The 15710-nt window shown below is 46.8% G+C and overlaps 1 protein-coding gene across 10 annotated transcripts in view; it reads left to right on the forward strand.

The window, feature by feature from the left end:
- Positions 1–15710, forward strand: part of PPP6R3 (protein phosphatase 6 regulatory subunit 3) — a 1896334-nt gene that overhangs the window by 1496753 nt on the left and 383871 nt on the right. For all 10 annotated transcript variants that reach the window (XM_078682862.1, XM_078682861.1, XM_078682859.1 and 7 more), the window contains one exon: positions 5486–5607. In XM_078682862.1, coding sequence (XP_078538988.1) covers positions 5486–5607 — 122 coding nt within the window. The remainder of the gene's footprint in view (positions 1–5485; positions 5608–15710) is intronic.

Below are 15710 nucleotides of genomic sequence, written 5' to 3' on the forward strand. Positions count from 1 at the left end.
ACACCCGGACCCAACACTATATGGCAGGAGTATGCACAGCATGTTAATCTACAGCACTATGTGCCATAAACAGATGCTTACAATGTAAGTAACTTTTTCCTTCTACTACAGTGTACAAAGTCTGTTGGGAATTAGATCAGGGCCTTGTAGTTGTAGTTGGTAGCTGAGGATATCGGTCAACTTCGGAGGGAGGAAGGTTATACTTCATTTTCAGTTTTTCAGAATTTTAACCTTGGTGAAAACCATATAACCGGCAACTACAGGCATAAATGGCATCAGTAAGGAGCTTAGGAGGTGGTAAAATGAAAATTCTTCTTAAGGCATTCGTCATAGACAAGTGTGTTAAACTACCCCGCCATCTCTACCTGAACCAAGGTAAGGATAGCTCACCTCATTGGAAGGAGGGGCATTTAGTGTTCCTTGATCCAGAGCACTAAAGTTAAAAGCACCGGCTTCACTGGCTTCCTATGGAGGATCGTATCCTGTTTAAAACCCTGTGTCTGGTTTATAGGGCTCTGGCAAGAAACAGGTCCATAGGAATTGGGTCTATCCTGTCCTGTTATAGCCCTTGTAGGAACTTACGTTCCTCTAACAAGGCTCTCCTATCAGTCCCCCGTATCCGAAAAGCTAGATGGGGAGGCAAAGCCTTTTCCAACCTGGCACCCAAGTGGTGGAATGTTCTTCCTATGGAACTTAGGGCCCTCCCTACTCTGCAGCTATTCAGAAAGGCCCTGAAGACCCGTCTTTTTGTGCGCGCATATTTGTAGTCTGACTTGCCGTTTTTTATTTATTTTGTTAGGCGCCTTGACACCTTACGGTTTTAGTTGCGCGTTATAAATTATTTTCATTCATTCATTCATTCATTCATTCATGGGCGCCAAGTTGTCATCCACTCACTCTGCGTGCACTATAACAAGGTTGATTCCGTCCTGTAGCTCAGCTGTGATTCTTTGTTTTCTTCTTTTCAATTGATGGTCCCCTCTCTAGGAGCTAGTGGCTTCAGAGTTTGTTGTTTCTTGAGTTAGACCTGCATGTAGACCTTTCAGCAGAACCATATCTTTTTCTCTCAAGTCGCGTACAATTCTAGTTGCAGCAGACTACCACTTATTTTCTCGGTAGAGCTCAATAGTTGCTTAAATCTCCCAGAGGCACTGGCAATAGACAGTAATTAGTGGCAGCTATACTGTGAAGCCCCTTCTCAATATTCTCGATTTCAAGGGAAATAGCACATGCAGCTAGGGCTGTTTGGCTAGAGGATCATAATGCTAACAAACTGCCCACTAAGATCCGAAAAAACTCAGCAAGAACCAATCAATCAATCAATCATAGCATTTGTATAGCGCACTACTCACCCGGAAGGGTCTCAAGGCGCTTGGGGGAAGGGGTCTGCTATTGCTCGAACAGCCAGGTCTTGAGTTGTCTCCTGAAGGCGAGATGGTCCTGGGTCAGCCGAAGGTGGGTGGGGAGGGAGTTCCATGTCTTGGCCGCCAGGTAGGAGAAGGATCTTCCGGCGGTGGCTCTTCGGATGCGTGGTGCGGCGAGGGCGAGGCTTGTCGAACGTAGCTGGTGGGTGGGCGTGTAGAAGGTCAGGCGGTCGTTGAGGTACTTGGGGCCCAGGTCGTGGAGGGACTTGTGTGCGTGGGTGAGGAGTCTGAACGTGATTCTCTTGTTGACGGGGAGCCAGTGCAGGTCCCTCAGGTGGCCGGAGATGTGGCTGCGTCGGGGGATGTCCAGGATGAGTCGGGTGGAGGCATTCTGGATGCGTTGGAGTCTTTTCTGTAGCTTGGCTGTGGTTCCGGCATAGAGGGTCGTTTCCGTAGTCCAGTCGGCTTGTGACGAGTGCCTGGGTGACCGTCTTCCTGGTTTCAGTCGGATCCATCGGAAGAAGCATGATGAGGAGACGGCGTTGACTTGTCTGGTCATCGAGAGGGAGGAGTCCAGGATGAAGCCCAGGTTGCGTGCGTGGTCTGTTGGCTTGGGAGTGATGCCCAGGGCGGGGGGCCACCAGGAGTCATCCCAGGCGGAGGGCGATGGACCCAGGATGAGGACTTCCGTCTTGTCTGAGTTCAGTTTCAGGCGGCTGTTCTTCATCCACTCGGCGACGTCTTTCATCCCTTCGTGTAGGCTAGTTCTGGCAGTGGCGGGGTCTCTGGTGAGGGAGAGGATCAGTTGGGTGTCGTCGGCATAGGAGATGTTGTTGAGGTTGTGTTGGCGTGCGATGGCTGCAAGGGGTCTCATGTAGACGTTGAAGAGGGTGGGGCTGAGTGATGATCCTTGCGGTACGCCGCAGATGACTTCGGTGGCCTCTGATCAAAACGGGGGGAGGCGGACTCTGTGTTCTTCCGGCGAGGAACAAGATGATCCATTCCAGTGCCTTCTCTTGGACACCTGTGTTGCCGAGGCGTTGGACTAGGGTGCGGAGAGGTCCAGGAGGATAAGGGCTGCTGTTTCCCCGTTGTCGAGCAGGGTTCTGATGTAGTCGGTGGCAGCGATGAGGGCGGTCTCTGTGCTGTGGTTGGCTCGGAAACCGGACTGCGAGGGGTCAAGGGATCCGTTCGTCTCGAGGAAGGCGGCAAGATGTTTGTTGACGGTCTTCTCGATGACTTTGGCAGGAAAAGGGAGAAGCGAGATGGGGCGAAAGTTCTTGAGGTCGGTGGGGTCCGCTGTTGGTTTCTTCAGTAGGGCGCTGAGCTCTGCATGCTTCCAGCTCTCCGGGAAGGTGGCGGTGTTGAAGGAGATGTTGATGATGTCCCGGAGTTGGGGTGCGATAATGGAGTCGGCCTTGTTGAAGACTGGGTGGGGGCAGGGGTCGGTTGGAGATCCTGAGTGGATGGCGTTCATCGTGCGGGCTGTGTCTTCGGTGGTCACCGTGGTCCATGTGCGGAGGGTGGCGGTGGGGGGCGTTGGTTCGACGGTTGGGTGCGTGGATGGTGCGCCGAAGCTTTTGTGGATGTTGGCGATCTTGCGGTGGAAGAACGAGGCGAGAGAGTCGCAGAGGTCTTGTGACGGAGTGATGTCGTTGTTGCCGGTGCTGGGGTTGGAGAACTCCTTGACGATGCTGAAGAGTTCCTTGCTGTCGTGGGCGTTGTTGTCCAGTCGTTCCTTCAGTGATTTCTTCTTGGTGGTGCGGATGAGCTGGTGGTGCTTGCGGGTGGCTTGTTTGAGGGTGGTCATTTGTCTGTGGTCTGGTCACAGAGCCAGGCTTTCTCGAGGGTGCGGCAGCACTTCTTGGATTCCCTGAGTTCGTCGGTGAACCAGGTGGCTTTCTTGCTTCTGGGTCTGCTGGGAGGGTTCTTCAGTGGCGCGAGGTCGTCTGCGCAGGCGGTCAGCCACTGAGTAAAGTTGCGGGCTGCTTCGTTGGGGTCCGTTGTGCTGGCGGGCGGGTTCTGGCTGAGGGAGGTGGTGAGCTGCTCGGCGGTGATTTTGCTCCAGCTCCTGTGAGGAACCTGTTGCGGGTGGTGGTGGGTCGTTGTTCTTCTGAAGCTGAAGTGGACGCAGCTGTGGTCGGTCCAGTGAAGTCCGGTGGAGTGGCTGAAGGTGATGTGCTTGCTGGATGAGAAGACTGGATCAAGCGTGTGGCCGGCGTAGTGGGTGGGGGTATTGACCAGTTGCTTGAGTCCGAGGTTTGCGAGGTTGTCCAGCAGGGCGGCGGTGTTGCGGTCCTTGATGTTTTCCAGGTGGAAGTTGAGGTCCCCTAGGAGGATATAGTCAGCGGAGGGGAGGGCGTGTGGGCTGATAAAGTCCGTGATGTCTTCACTGAGGTGTGTGCGTGGTCCCGAGGGTCTGTAGACGAGGGTGCCTCTGAGGGTTGACTTTGGGTCTGTGCGTATCTGGAAGTGGAGGAGCTCGGCGGCGGAGAAGGTGTTGTTGGAGTCGGTCGCGATGCGGATGGTGTTCTTGTGTACGATGGCGATGCCTCCTCCAGTCTGGTTGACGCGGTCCCTCCGGGTGATCTTGTATCCGTCCGGGATGGCGATGTCGGGCGCTGAGGAGGCGTTCATCCAGGTTTCCGTGAGGAAGGCGACGTCTGGTGATGTGGTGTCGAGCAGGTTCCAGAGTTCGACGGCGTGTCTGTGGACGGAGCGGGTGTTGAGCAGGATGCACTTCAGGTGGTTGCTGCGGGTGCTCGGCTTGGCGGGTGCGGTGCAGGTCCGGAGGCAGGAGAACTTGCAGGCTTGGCAGGTGAAGGGTGCGTTTCGGGGTGGCTCGGTAGCAGGCGGGGGTTCGGCCGGCGTTGAGTGCGTTGAGGGTAGCGGCGTCGTAGGTCCGTCGTGAGGGCGGGCTTCCTTGGGGGGCAGGGGTCCTGGCGCTGGGCACGGTCCAGGCGCGGACGGGTGCAGATGGGCTTGCCTTTGGCGCGCCTTCGGCGCACAATCGGCGCACCCTCTGCGCGTGACCGCTGCGCCTCCGCACGGTCGCCATTTAAGGCTAAGTGGGAGGGAGGAGCAACTGGGAGGCGGGAGCGGGGAGGACACGGAGAAAAAGGGGGTGTGGCCGCGAGATCACGGCGGCGGGGAGCGGGGTAACCAGGGGAACAGGCAATACGGGATACAATGCACAGAATTACAAAGAAATACAAGTATACAGCAGGGGAGAACAAGTAAATAAGGTGGATGGTCTACAGTAGATATGACTTTTGCCCAAATAACCATTGAGTTGGAAGAGTTGATAAATAGGACACCCTCTTCCTTACTAGAATATTCATGGTTAAGGTGGAAGAATTCGTCCAAGACTGGGTACACTTGTTGTCGTGCAGTACATATTAGCAGGTAAGCCTCTTGTAGCTCTTTCCTCATTTGTAGATTGGCAATCTGGAGGTAAGGGCACATTTTCACAAGCCTATTCTGTCTGGGGATCAATTCCAGATCATGGGTTATATTTGGATATGCTGCTCTCGGAAACCTCATTATTAGAGGCTAAGGCTTGATTCCCCTTTCCCAGGTAAATACTATTTGACAATCTTGTCTAAAAAAAGTATGTGGATGCAGGAAACATATCTGGGCAAACTAGATATATTTCACTGTAGTTTTTCCAGTGTTAAGATCACTTAAAAGCACTCATGCCCAGTAAGATAAATAAACCTATCTGAGTGTGATATCCACTTCCATTGAGTGATTGCTTGCTGAGAAATAGAATAGCGAAAGGGTGTGCTTAGGCTCCTAGAGTGAACCTACTTTATTAGTCGCTGAGTTTGTAATTTGATGATGGAGGAATACACTAAAAAAGCATTTGATTGGGTGAAAGATATTAATGCCTGATAACAGTTAAAGGTATGTAGTTTATTTTTACCTTGCACATTTCATGAAGGGTAATACTGACTAAAGTTTGAAAAAACAACTTTAGATCGTATGCAGATGTAAACTGAATGCTTTTCTACAGTCTTCATCATAAGAGACACAGGACCTGCAGGCAGTTAGGTCTGTTTTCTATTATGTGATAATTATAAATGTATGTACTAGACCAAATTGTTACTTTGTTTCCTCAGTTCTGGCAGCACTGATAGTGAAGAGAGCACCGACTCTGAAGAAGAAGATGGCACAAAACAAAGTTTGTTTGAATCAAGCAGCACCAATACAGAAGATAAAATGGAAGTTGACTCAAATGAGAGTATGTTTAATTTGTTTTTAACATGTCCTTTTGTAGAGTTCAGTGACTTTACTTAATGTATTTATAACTCTGATAATTTGTGTAGAGCATCAACCACAGAAAAAGATGAAAAGACAACACCTGGTTTTATAGCTTTCAATTTTGAACCTCTTTTGTATCTGGAATTTTTAAAATGCAACTTTAAATCAATGGTGTCATGTGGTGTTGTTAATCATAATGAAAGAAGTGCAGGTCCACTGTAAGTGAGAAAGAGCCTCCATGGAAAGTGCCATTGCAGCTGTTTTCATCAGTTTTTAGGTCTCGCTAAAGCAATCCTGTTAGGGATGCTGGCGAGATTATAGTAAGGTACCCAAACTGGGGATCGGGTACGGTGCATGCGAGCCAGGCGCGTGCACATAGCACACCATTCCTCAGACTTCAAAGGAATCCGCTCCCCCACCCCGCATCAGACTTTAAAGGAATGCGCTCCCCCGCCCCCCTGCCACGCAATGCCGAGAGCTTGTTTCCTTCTGCTGCTAACTTACAGTACAAATAAAGCTCCCAAATCGGCCCTTCTCTACTATGCTGTGCGTGTTCTCCCGGCAGCCTGCAGGCGTGTATGGACAGATGGCGATATTTACTTTCCTGTCATTTTTGGTGACTCCAGATAGAGAGAGAACAGGTAAGATACTTTGGTTTTAGCGAGTTTCTCTTTAACTCGTTCTGCTAGTCTTTGTCTTCAGTTTTAAAAAAAATCTTTTTATTGAATTAAACAATTCCATCTTATGACACATCATGAGGTAATGGGAGTGGGATAGCGCTTACATTAGAAGAAACCTAGCTAGTCAGTCTTTAGTGGATACAATAACGGTCTAATACCAAGCCAGTGGATCCTGAGTCCCAACCCCTTCCCTCCGAGCCGACCCCTTTCTCACCCCCCCCCCCCGCCTCCTACCCAATGTGCAAAACGTGGCAAAGGCCTCCCAGGGAAGAAAGTGCAAAATATATGTCAAGGGCAAAGTTGAACGAGGGATGAACCTACGGCGTGCCCTCCGGGGTGTCCAACCATTCCCCCCTGTATCTCCTCCACGCCTGCCAAATCTTCTCCCATTTCTTGGGGCAACCCAGACTGCTGTAGATAACTTTCTCCGCCCTCTGGCACCAATCCATGTCTCGTTCCCATTCCTCTAACGTTGGGATCAAGTCACTCCGCCAGAGACGTGCGATGTTCCTTTTCGCTACCATGCTAGCGAAGGCCAACCATACCTTATCTCCCTTAGGCCATGTTACCTCCCCCGTGACCCCTAGAATATGCCACCTAGCCTCTAGCTGCACCTCCGCTCCCACCACCTCCTCCATGATATCTTTCAGACTAACCCAGTATGACCGAATTTTGGGGCAGTCCCAAAGGATGTGAAAAAATGTGCCTTCGTCCCCACACCCTCTCAGGCAAAAGTGCGATGTTGCAAACCCCATTTTAAACAACGCCGTGTGTGGGGTGTAGGACCTATGAAGGATGCGGAGTTGCACTAGTCGGAACCTAGCTCGGATCGCCACTTCTCTAGGACACTGCAGGGCCTCGTTCCAGTCATCGTCCTCAAGCAGTCGCAAGTCAGACTCCCACTTTTCTCGCAGAGGCCCAAGTGTATCCGGAATATTGTTAACTAGCTTCTTGTATGTGAGCGATATAGCTTTGTCAATCATTGGGTCCAGCAGAAGCCTGTCTTCAAGTGGGGCATATTCAGGTAGCTGATCCCCTTGTGACAAATGCGAATAGATAGCATGTTTGAATTGCTGACAATGGAGGAACTCGCCATCTCCCATATTAAATTCTGACTGTAGAATTGCGAATTCCACCACCCGCCCCCTTTTCCAGACATCCCCCAGTAGGTCTATCCCTATCAGGCTCCACTGGCGGAGGCCGCGAAGTCTCACGACCTCCTTGAGGAACTCACCTTTCCACAGGGACGTCTGGGCCGTGAGCTTCCTCTCCCAACCGAGCAATTTAGTTGCCTGTTTCCAGGCCCCAACCACCGCCGCGGTTTGGGGGGGCAAAGGTTGAGTGCGCCGTGACTTAGAGTAAAGGGCCGCTAAATAGGTACCCGCGCTTAGGGCCATACGATCCACCCGGTATGCAGGTTCGTCCTGTGGGGCGAACACCCTTTGTCTTCAGTTTTAATTCGGTCTTTCCCTTCTCTCATTCTATGACGTTCCTGTTATGTCTTCATCACTCTCTCTGCCAGACCTATACTTTTTTCTACCCTTCGGGTTCTTGTTATGCACTTTATGCCAATGTTAGGCCGATTTCATTTCTGTGTTGCAAAACCACTTGTTAAACGCAACGAGGCTAACTACCTCCTCAATGTTTTTTAACAAGGCTTTATATCCAGATGCACTGAGACAGCCACGCTCCAAATAGTGGACAATGCTCTGGGCATCTACATGGCATGGTGGTGGAGCCTGGCATCCACTGGTCAGACCCCACTGGATGCCCTCCTGCTACTGGAAAGCGAGCCCAGCCTTGTCACAAACTGACAAATCTCTGGATAAGAACTTGACCTTAAAGCCACACGTAAGTGCCTGAGCGAAAAGTGCACGCCTCCAAATTACCCGACTCAAGAGAATGAAGCATCTCCTACCTATGATGACTGTACAATAGTAGTTCAATCTCTAGTCCTCCTGAGACTCCACTACGGCAACGCTTTCCCGCAGGACAAAGAGTAACGGGTGCCCTCACGGCTACACTTCTAGGTGCTGCTCCCCTTCTTCAGGGTTCTAGAAGATCGGACACATCTCTGGAATTGTATTCTCTCTGAATTTGCTACCCATAGACGCCAGAAGTGTGTTTAAGGCTGCGTGCATCACTTTCAAAACTCCATGGAGAAGAACTTAACTACCCAGCTCCATGTCTGGAGCTTCACAACAAGTTATAGCTCCTTTTCACCCCTCTTCAAGAAGTCAAAAGCGCTACTCCAATCATTTTCTGGGAAACGCGCTGGAACTCCATTGCTCCAACCATTAGGCCTAACACTTTGTTTAACCTTTTTAAATATGACGTTAAAGCGCTGCGTTTTGATTTAACGTTTTCACACTGATAATGCTACATACATAAAAATAAAACTAACACATCTCTCTCCCCTCTCTTTCGCTACTCCTTGCAATTCCCTGACCCACTTCTCTCCTCTTTCTTCTCCAACCAGTGAAAATGCACTTCCCGTACCCACCACCCTGTCCAGAACTCACCATATATGTCACGTGCCGTATTACCCACTCCACTCTGTCCACCCCTCTTTATAGGTCACCCACCTCACTCCACCTCCACCCGCATCAGCTGCCTGCAGCTCCACTCTCTCTAGACGCTGAAGTACAAAGCTCAATCCATAAATCCATACATCGATAGATGTCTCCTTCTAGATATTGGAGTGCGACATCTTGACTCCCAACGTTTACGGCTCTGCTAAATTCCAACCACTGCCTGGTCACGTTTAACTTCTTGCGATATGTCTCTCAGGTCCTCTGCTTCTCTACTCTCCGAATAAGCAGCTCTGTAATGCCACAAAACGTGCATGGTCTGTGAATTTGTCGTCTTAAAATGTGTACGACTTACAGATTCAGAGGTGGTGGCTGCTTCTCGTAGTTACTCAGTTCAGTGTCACCCTGTCCCTGTTACTCTGACTTTAGGTGTCTCTCTGTATTTGCTGCACTCTACCCCTTGATTCCATTTGGTCTGTGTCGTCATCACTGTTGCCCGAGGACCTAAGGCCTCCCCTGCCCATTACACTCTACTGAATACAACATACAGTACACACAATACCACTCAGTGCCACATAATTATATGCTACATAATTACTGCGCTTAACGCAACATACACTCCAAATGCCACTCAGTGCCACATTACACGCCACATAATTACACTGCACTCAATGCAACATACACTCCAAATACCACTCAGTGCCACATAATTACACACCACATAATTACACTGCACTCAATGCAACATACACTCCAAATACCACTCAGTGCCACATAATTACAGCACTCAACGCAACATACGCTCCAAATACCACTCAGTACCACATAATTACACGCCACATAATTACACTGCACTCAATGCAACATACACTCCAAATACCACTCAGTGCCACATTACACGCCACATAATTACACTGCACTCAATGCAACATACACTCCAAATACCACTGAGTGTCACATAATTACACGCCATATAATTACACTGCACTCAATGCAACATACACTCCAGATACCACTCAGTGCCACATAATTACACTGCACTCAATGCAACATACGCTCCAAATACCACTCAGTGCCACATAATTATATGCTACATATTTATACTGCACTCAATGCAACATACACTCCAAATACCACTCAGTGCCACATAATTACACTATCTATCTATCGCCCTCAATCTATCGCCCTCACTCGATCTATCGCATCACCACAGCATCACTCAGCATCACTCAGGGGGACCACAACAACACTATGCGCTACCACAGCATCACTGAACGCCACAGCATCAGTCGTCACCACCACAACATCATTCAGCGCCACCACAGCATCAATCTGTGCAACCATTCGACAACAACTGGTTCAAATATGTTCTCTCAATGTTTCAAGCTTTATTACAAATGTCACAAAAAGATGTTAATATTTCACTTCTGTTCTTGGATTTTCGTCACATTTGCCATAATAAATTACAATAACTTTTATTTAAGTATTAATTATTTAAAAAAATAAAAGCCATTGTTATTTGTAATATCAATACATCTAAGTCATGTAAATAAAACACATATTGCATTTAAACACATATTGCATTACAAATGCTATAGGTGTCACATTTGCGAACGTTATAACTATTGGCATTGTAAATGACAAAGCTATTAATTTCGCTATTTTCAAAACCAACACATAAATAAAAAATTGTCATTTACAATACCAATAGCTCAAACTTTCCTAATGCGAGACCTATTGCATTTCAAATGCTTGGTATTTGTTATACATCTGCAAGGACTTGCTTTCTCTTTCTTACTTTTAACATTTGTCAGTGTGCTGTTCCCGGGAGTTGTCTCCTCCAAAGTCTTTTAGGTGTGAAGTCCTGTTTATCCAGTTGCACATAAATGATTATGGCAGTGTCTAACCCTCATTGTGTTTAGTAGAGAAGAATATTGTATAATAGTAACTATGCAATCTGTGTGCCCTGATCCACCATAAAGCCATATGAGAGACAAGAGGCTAAGTTACTTTTTCCCTCCCACACGCATTCCCCTCCCCACAACCCCCCCCCCCACACACACACCCAAACACACACTTTCCCCACCTGCCCTAAACATGAGCGCTTTTCTCCAGAAGTATAAGAACACAAGTGCTCTTCGTTCTCGCATCGCAGGAAGCACCATAGGTCCAAAGAGAGTTTAGTCATCAGGTCGTGTCGCATCTTTATATTGTATACAAAAAGTAGGTTTAGCCTCTATTGGGGCATTTGCCTGACAGAGGGGTTTCCTAATGTGAACAAGAACTGTTCAGACGTCAATTAACCACAGTCTTAAAGGGAGAGGTGTGGCGCCGCGGCCAGGGCGACTGACGCTGGAATCTGGGGATCAGGGTTCGATCCCCGGCTCCGGCGGCAGGTTAGCCCAACACAATGCGACTCTGGGCAATAGCTTGCTTAGCTCCGGCGGCAGGTTAGCCCAACACCATGCGACTCTGGGCAATAGCTTGCTTAATCTTCCCGACGGCCCCCAGCGCCTTGAGACCCTAACGGGTGATTGTGCGCTATACAAATGTGGATTATTATTATTATTATTATTATTATTAATTTTAATGAAGTTTCAGTATCAACAATCTACTTGAATCAGTTAGTTTTCTTTAGTGTTTAATTTATTTATGATAAAATCTAATTAAGTCGTGTAATCAGACTCCCTAAATTATTAATTAAAATACTAATTAACCTTACCTAAACTACTTTGCAGTCCCCCATTGCTTATTTAAAGGCTGGGCTGCTTCATCAACAGCAGAGAAACAGCTTATTCCTCATGATCCTCTTATAACCCAAACCTATGTATCCTATAAATAGGGATAAAAAAAATGTATAAATTAATATTGAATGAACAGAAAGTGTTTAATGGAAAATGCACTGATTCTTCGATTCCTCATTAAAACTCTCTCACACTGCATCTACTTATATTGTCAAGACTGTCACCCATGAGCTCCTCCAAACTCAAATATTTCTAAAGGTCTGATCTGTTAAGTATTTTTCAAATGTAGCTCAATTGCTTACCAATTGTGCACTGATATATGACCTACCTATTATTCTGCTACACTGCAGATGTCGCATAGTAAAGAGTCTCGACCATTTCTAATGATATCTGTATGCGTGGTCTTGATCTATGCCATAATAAATGGAAATGCACTAAAAATCACAAAACTAAAATTCAATTCCCTTATTATTCTATTTGCTCATTCATCTGAAGTTTAAAAATCATTTTGCCATAGTCCACAAACTGAATTATCGCTTACCTAGCTCATTACGCTGACATGTGAGTTCCTCCACTATAGTACAGCATCGCAGTGAAAGGTTTTCCACCGTTGATGTAAATAGCAGTCTCTGTACGTTAAGATTCAAATGCCCAAAGAAAAACACTAGACTTAAATAAGATTCAGAACTTTTAACCGGTTCCTAATCTATCTTAAACTAAGACGCACTGAACTTGTTTCGTGCATCGGATCACGCTTGCCTATCAAGTACAAGTTGCCACATTCTGAAATAACTGCTAACTAAGAAAATGAACAGAAAAGCAAAGAACTTGAATAAAATTACCATATTTAACTAGTTTCTATTTTATCTATTCCTACAAAACATCACGTTGGTGTTCTACATTGTAAAGTGTTTACCGGTCCTATTCTGAGTTGCCATATTTATATACGAACCTCAACCGATAGGTTTTCCGCGATTGCTCTTCAATTTAAATACTCTTTAGAGCTGATTAAATTTAAAGAACCATTTCTTCAATTAAGTTCATTTAGAGTTTCAAATCTTAAGTGGTCACAATACTTGCGAAGCTCCAGAACGGATTTACCCCTCTAAATTTACTAGAAATTTTCCCCATCATACTAAGTTTTAAAAATTTATAATTCTCTATGTATTTAACCACATACTATTTGTAGGAGGCTGGCTGAGTATATGGAGCACACATAAGTGATGCACTTTGCACTAATCCAGGCAACTCTTATGTTGATTTTAGTTGTCTTTGATAACCATAGAAAGCTCTCAAAGTGGTAACTGTGGAGGGCAGACTTCAGGCTTATCTTGAAAGAGTGTTAAGTATATTGTTTTACCAGTTTAATCATGTAGTGTAGGTTAATCAAAAAAGAACCACATAGTGTTAATATAATTTTTTATATATTTATTACACAACAATCACTAGCACATTGGTATATCTCCTACCCAGAGACATCAACACAATACACCACAATACTTAAATTGCAGTAAGGTTAATAGCACAAAATACAGTGGTCTCCGGGGGCGGGGCCGAACCATATATTAAGAAAGTGGAATGTGAACTGCAGGAGAGGATGGTACTAGGACCAGAAGACCCAGAGGCGCTTGGGACACAAGGAACCACCCAATGGAAGTACAGAGGAACCCCACGGAGGCTGAGTGCCCAATGGAAGTCAATGCAGAAGTTGCAGGTTTGCAGAAGGAGGACCCCGAAGATTTCCTTTGGAGGACAGAGCCACCCCACTCGTGGTTACCTACATCAGGAAAGCCAGGCGCATAGGGATGAAGAGATATCGTAAACCTCTGTTGATGACTTTGGAAGACTTGGGAAAAATGTCTCTGGAGAAGGTGAAGTCGATGGAATCCAAGGGTGGATTCTAGAACTGAAGAGCCTGCATGCAGAAAGGAAGAGTCTATGCCACTCAGGAGTGACCAGGAGGCACAGAAGAGAAGTGCCCACTGATGTTGAACGGTTCAGATGAGTTGACAGTGACCATGTCGCTGCAACTGTGAAGACCAGGCGACACTGAGTAAGACCAGGAGCTGTGCTCGAGCTGTCCCACATCAGATGTTGGTGACCAGGTGGGCAGTGTCCAGCTAGTTCACCAACAAGCCTGGTTAGCTGCAACTGGTGTGGAAAACTAAGGAGGATCAATGTTGGGATCAGTAAGGTCCAAGGGACTCTCCACAAGCAAGAGAGTCAGCACAGGCCCCAAGCTAGCAGGGGAGCCCATTGAAGCAGGTGGAGACCCTCAGGAGGACCTACAGGCCAAAGACAGAGGAGTCACAAGAGGCCTCAAGCAGCTCACCAAGAAGGAAGGTCCACTGAGCAGATGATACGGTGAGGACGAAGATCTTGGCAGGAAGAGACTCTGGAGGCCTAGTGCTTGTAGCCTGATGATCTCTGGATTGCAGAGCCAACAAGCCTTAGCAATGGCAAGTCCACAGGGGTTTGGAAGTTGCAGGACCACCACCTGTGTTGCTGAGCCTTTCGAAATCTGTGGGACGTCAAGAGCAGCAGATCGGTCAGCTTTGTTGGGGTGCCTGCAGGTGCAGGGAAGTGACCCCTTCACTCCAAGGGAGATTTCTTCTGGTATCCTTGATGCCCATAGGTCTTTTGAAGACCCTGGAAGAAGCACAGACACAAACGACAAAGACTTGCAGAGCAGCGAGAGCAGGAGCAGCAGGATTGTTCTTTGGTGCAGTCTCGGTTCCAGGCGAAGTCCAAGGTCCCAAAACTGTTGCAGAGTGACGTGGTTTAAGGCTTGTGTCATATCCCACGATGAATGAGTGGGAAACACCTCTGCCTTGGCGAGATGTGTTGCGTTTGTAGGATTCTCGACTTCCACCTGAAAGGCAAATATCTGCCCGCATATTATGTCGGCGTGCCTCTTTTAAAGAGAAAGATATACTACTGGCCTCAGTTACTTTCTGACAAAACACAATCTGGGAAACACAATTCCGGGTTTTCCACAAACGGTATCTGAAGTTTAAATGTTATATTTCTTTAAAAATTCTATAAGACCTAGTTGGCTTAACTTGAAAGGTATGAACTAGCATGAGGCTGCCATACACCTGGATTAGTTATTGATTGCAATATGGCCCTGGCCATTATTAGATACAGCATATGTTTTATAACTCGTAGCTTCCTACAGAAGGCTTCCAGCCGAAACACGTGCAGGTGAAAAATACGGTGCATAGTGACCATTGAGAAATACGCTGTTGGAGATAAATTTAGTATATAGGAACCACTGTTTGCGACATTATATTTACGAAAAAGACTATCTGTATCAATTTTAAAACCACCTTTCATATTGTTGATTGGGTGTATGCTGTGGAAGAATGAGGGTATGAGTGATTGGATGGTTGAAATAACAATGAAGTGAAATACTATATATGTTTTTTAGATTATTCATAGGCTATTTTTCTAGTATATATGGAATATTCTTTTTTTCTAGATAAATGTATTTAAGTTGAGGATCATTGTTCCTCTGGTCATTGCACTTAGTGCACCAAGTCTTGTTATGTTGGATTTGATAGTTCAGAAATGTAGAGTTGCCTAGGATTTTTGTACATTTTGAGTAAATTGTCCTTTCCTTAGGAACTATATTTGTTAGCAGGGGAACCCCTTTGAATTTGCACAAACTGTTGATCTGTGCTACCAAGGTGGGTCATCCAAGGTATCGAACACATTTTACATTAAGCCTGACTTGATTCTCGTGTCGATATTAATGTAACAAGTTGCAGTTTGCAACCTTAGCAACGTTGTCACTTTGTTGCCTTCAGTTCCCTGTCCCCATACTTGTTGAAAATGGGGACCTGTAACTCAGAAAATGTTCCTCCCTCCTGGGACAAATTGCTAATTACACCCAAGAAAGGATACAATTGGAGCCTGCTCTGTAAGGGGGTGTCACCTCCCTTCAGGAAAGCCACATGGGTGTTGGCCCAAAGCGTAAGCTTCAAAGGTGAAGCTGCCTTTGAAGGGAAAATGGGGTAACACTTGTTAGAGGAGATGCTCCATTTTTCAGACAGTCTGGCTCCTGGGACAGGAGAGGGGACACCCATTGCCAACCCAGTTTTCCAGGGGTGTGTAGCCCACTTGGTA

The sequence above is a fragment of the Lissotriton helveticus genome, chromosome 3_1 (genome assembly GCF_964261635.1).
Source record: "Lissotriton helveticus chromosome 3_1, aLisHel1.1, whole genome shotgun sequence".
Lineage (NCBI taxonomy): Eukaryota > Metazoa > Chordata > Amphibia > Caudata > Salamandridae > Lissotriton > Lissotriton helveticus.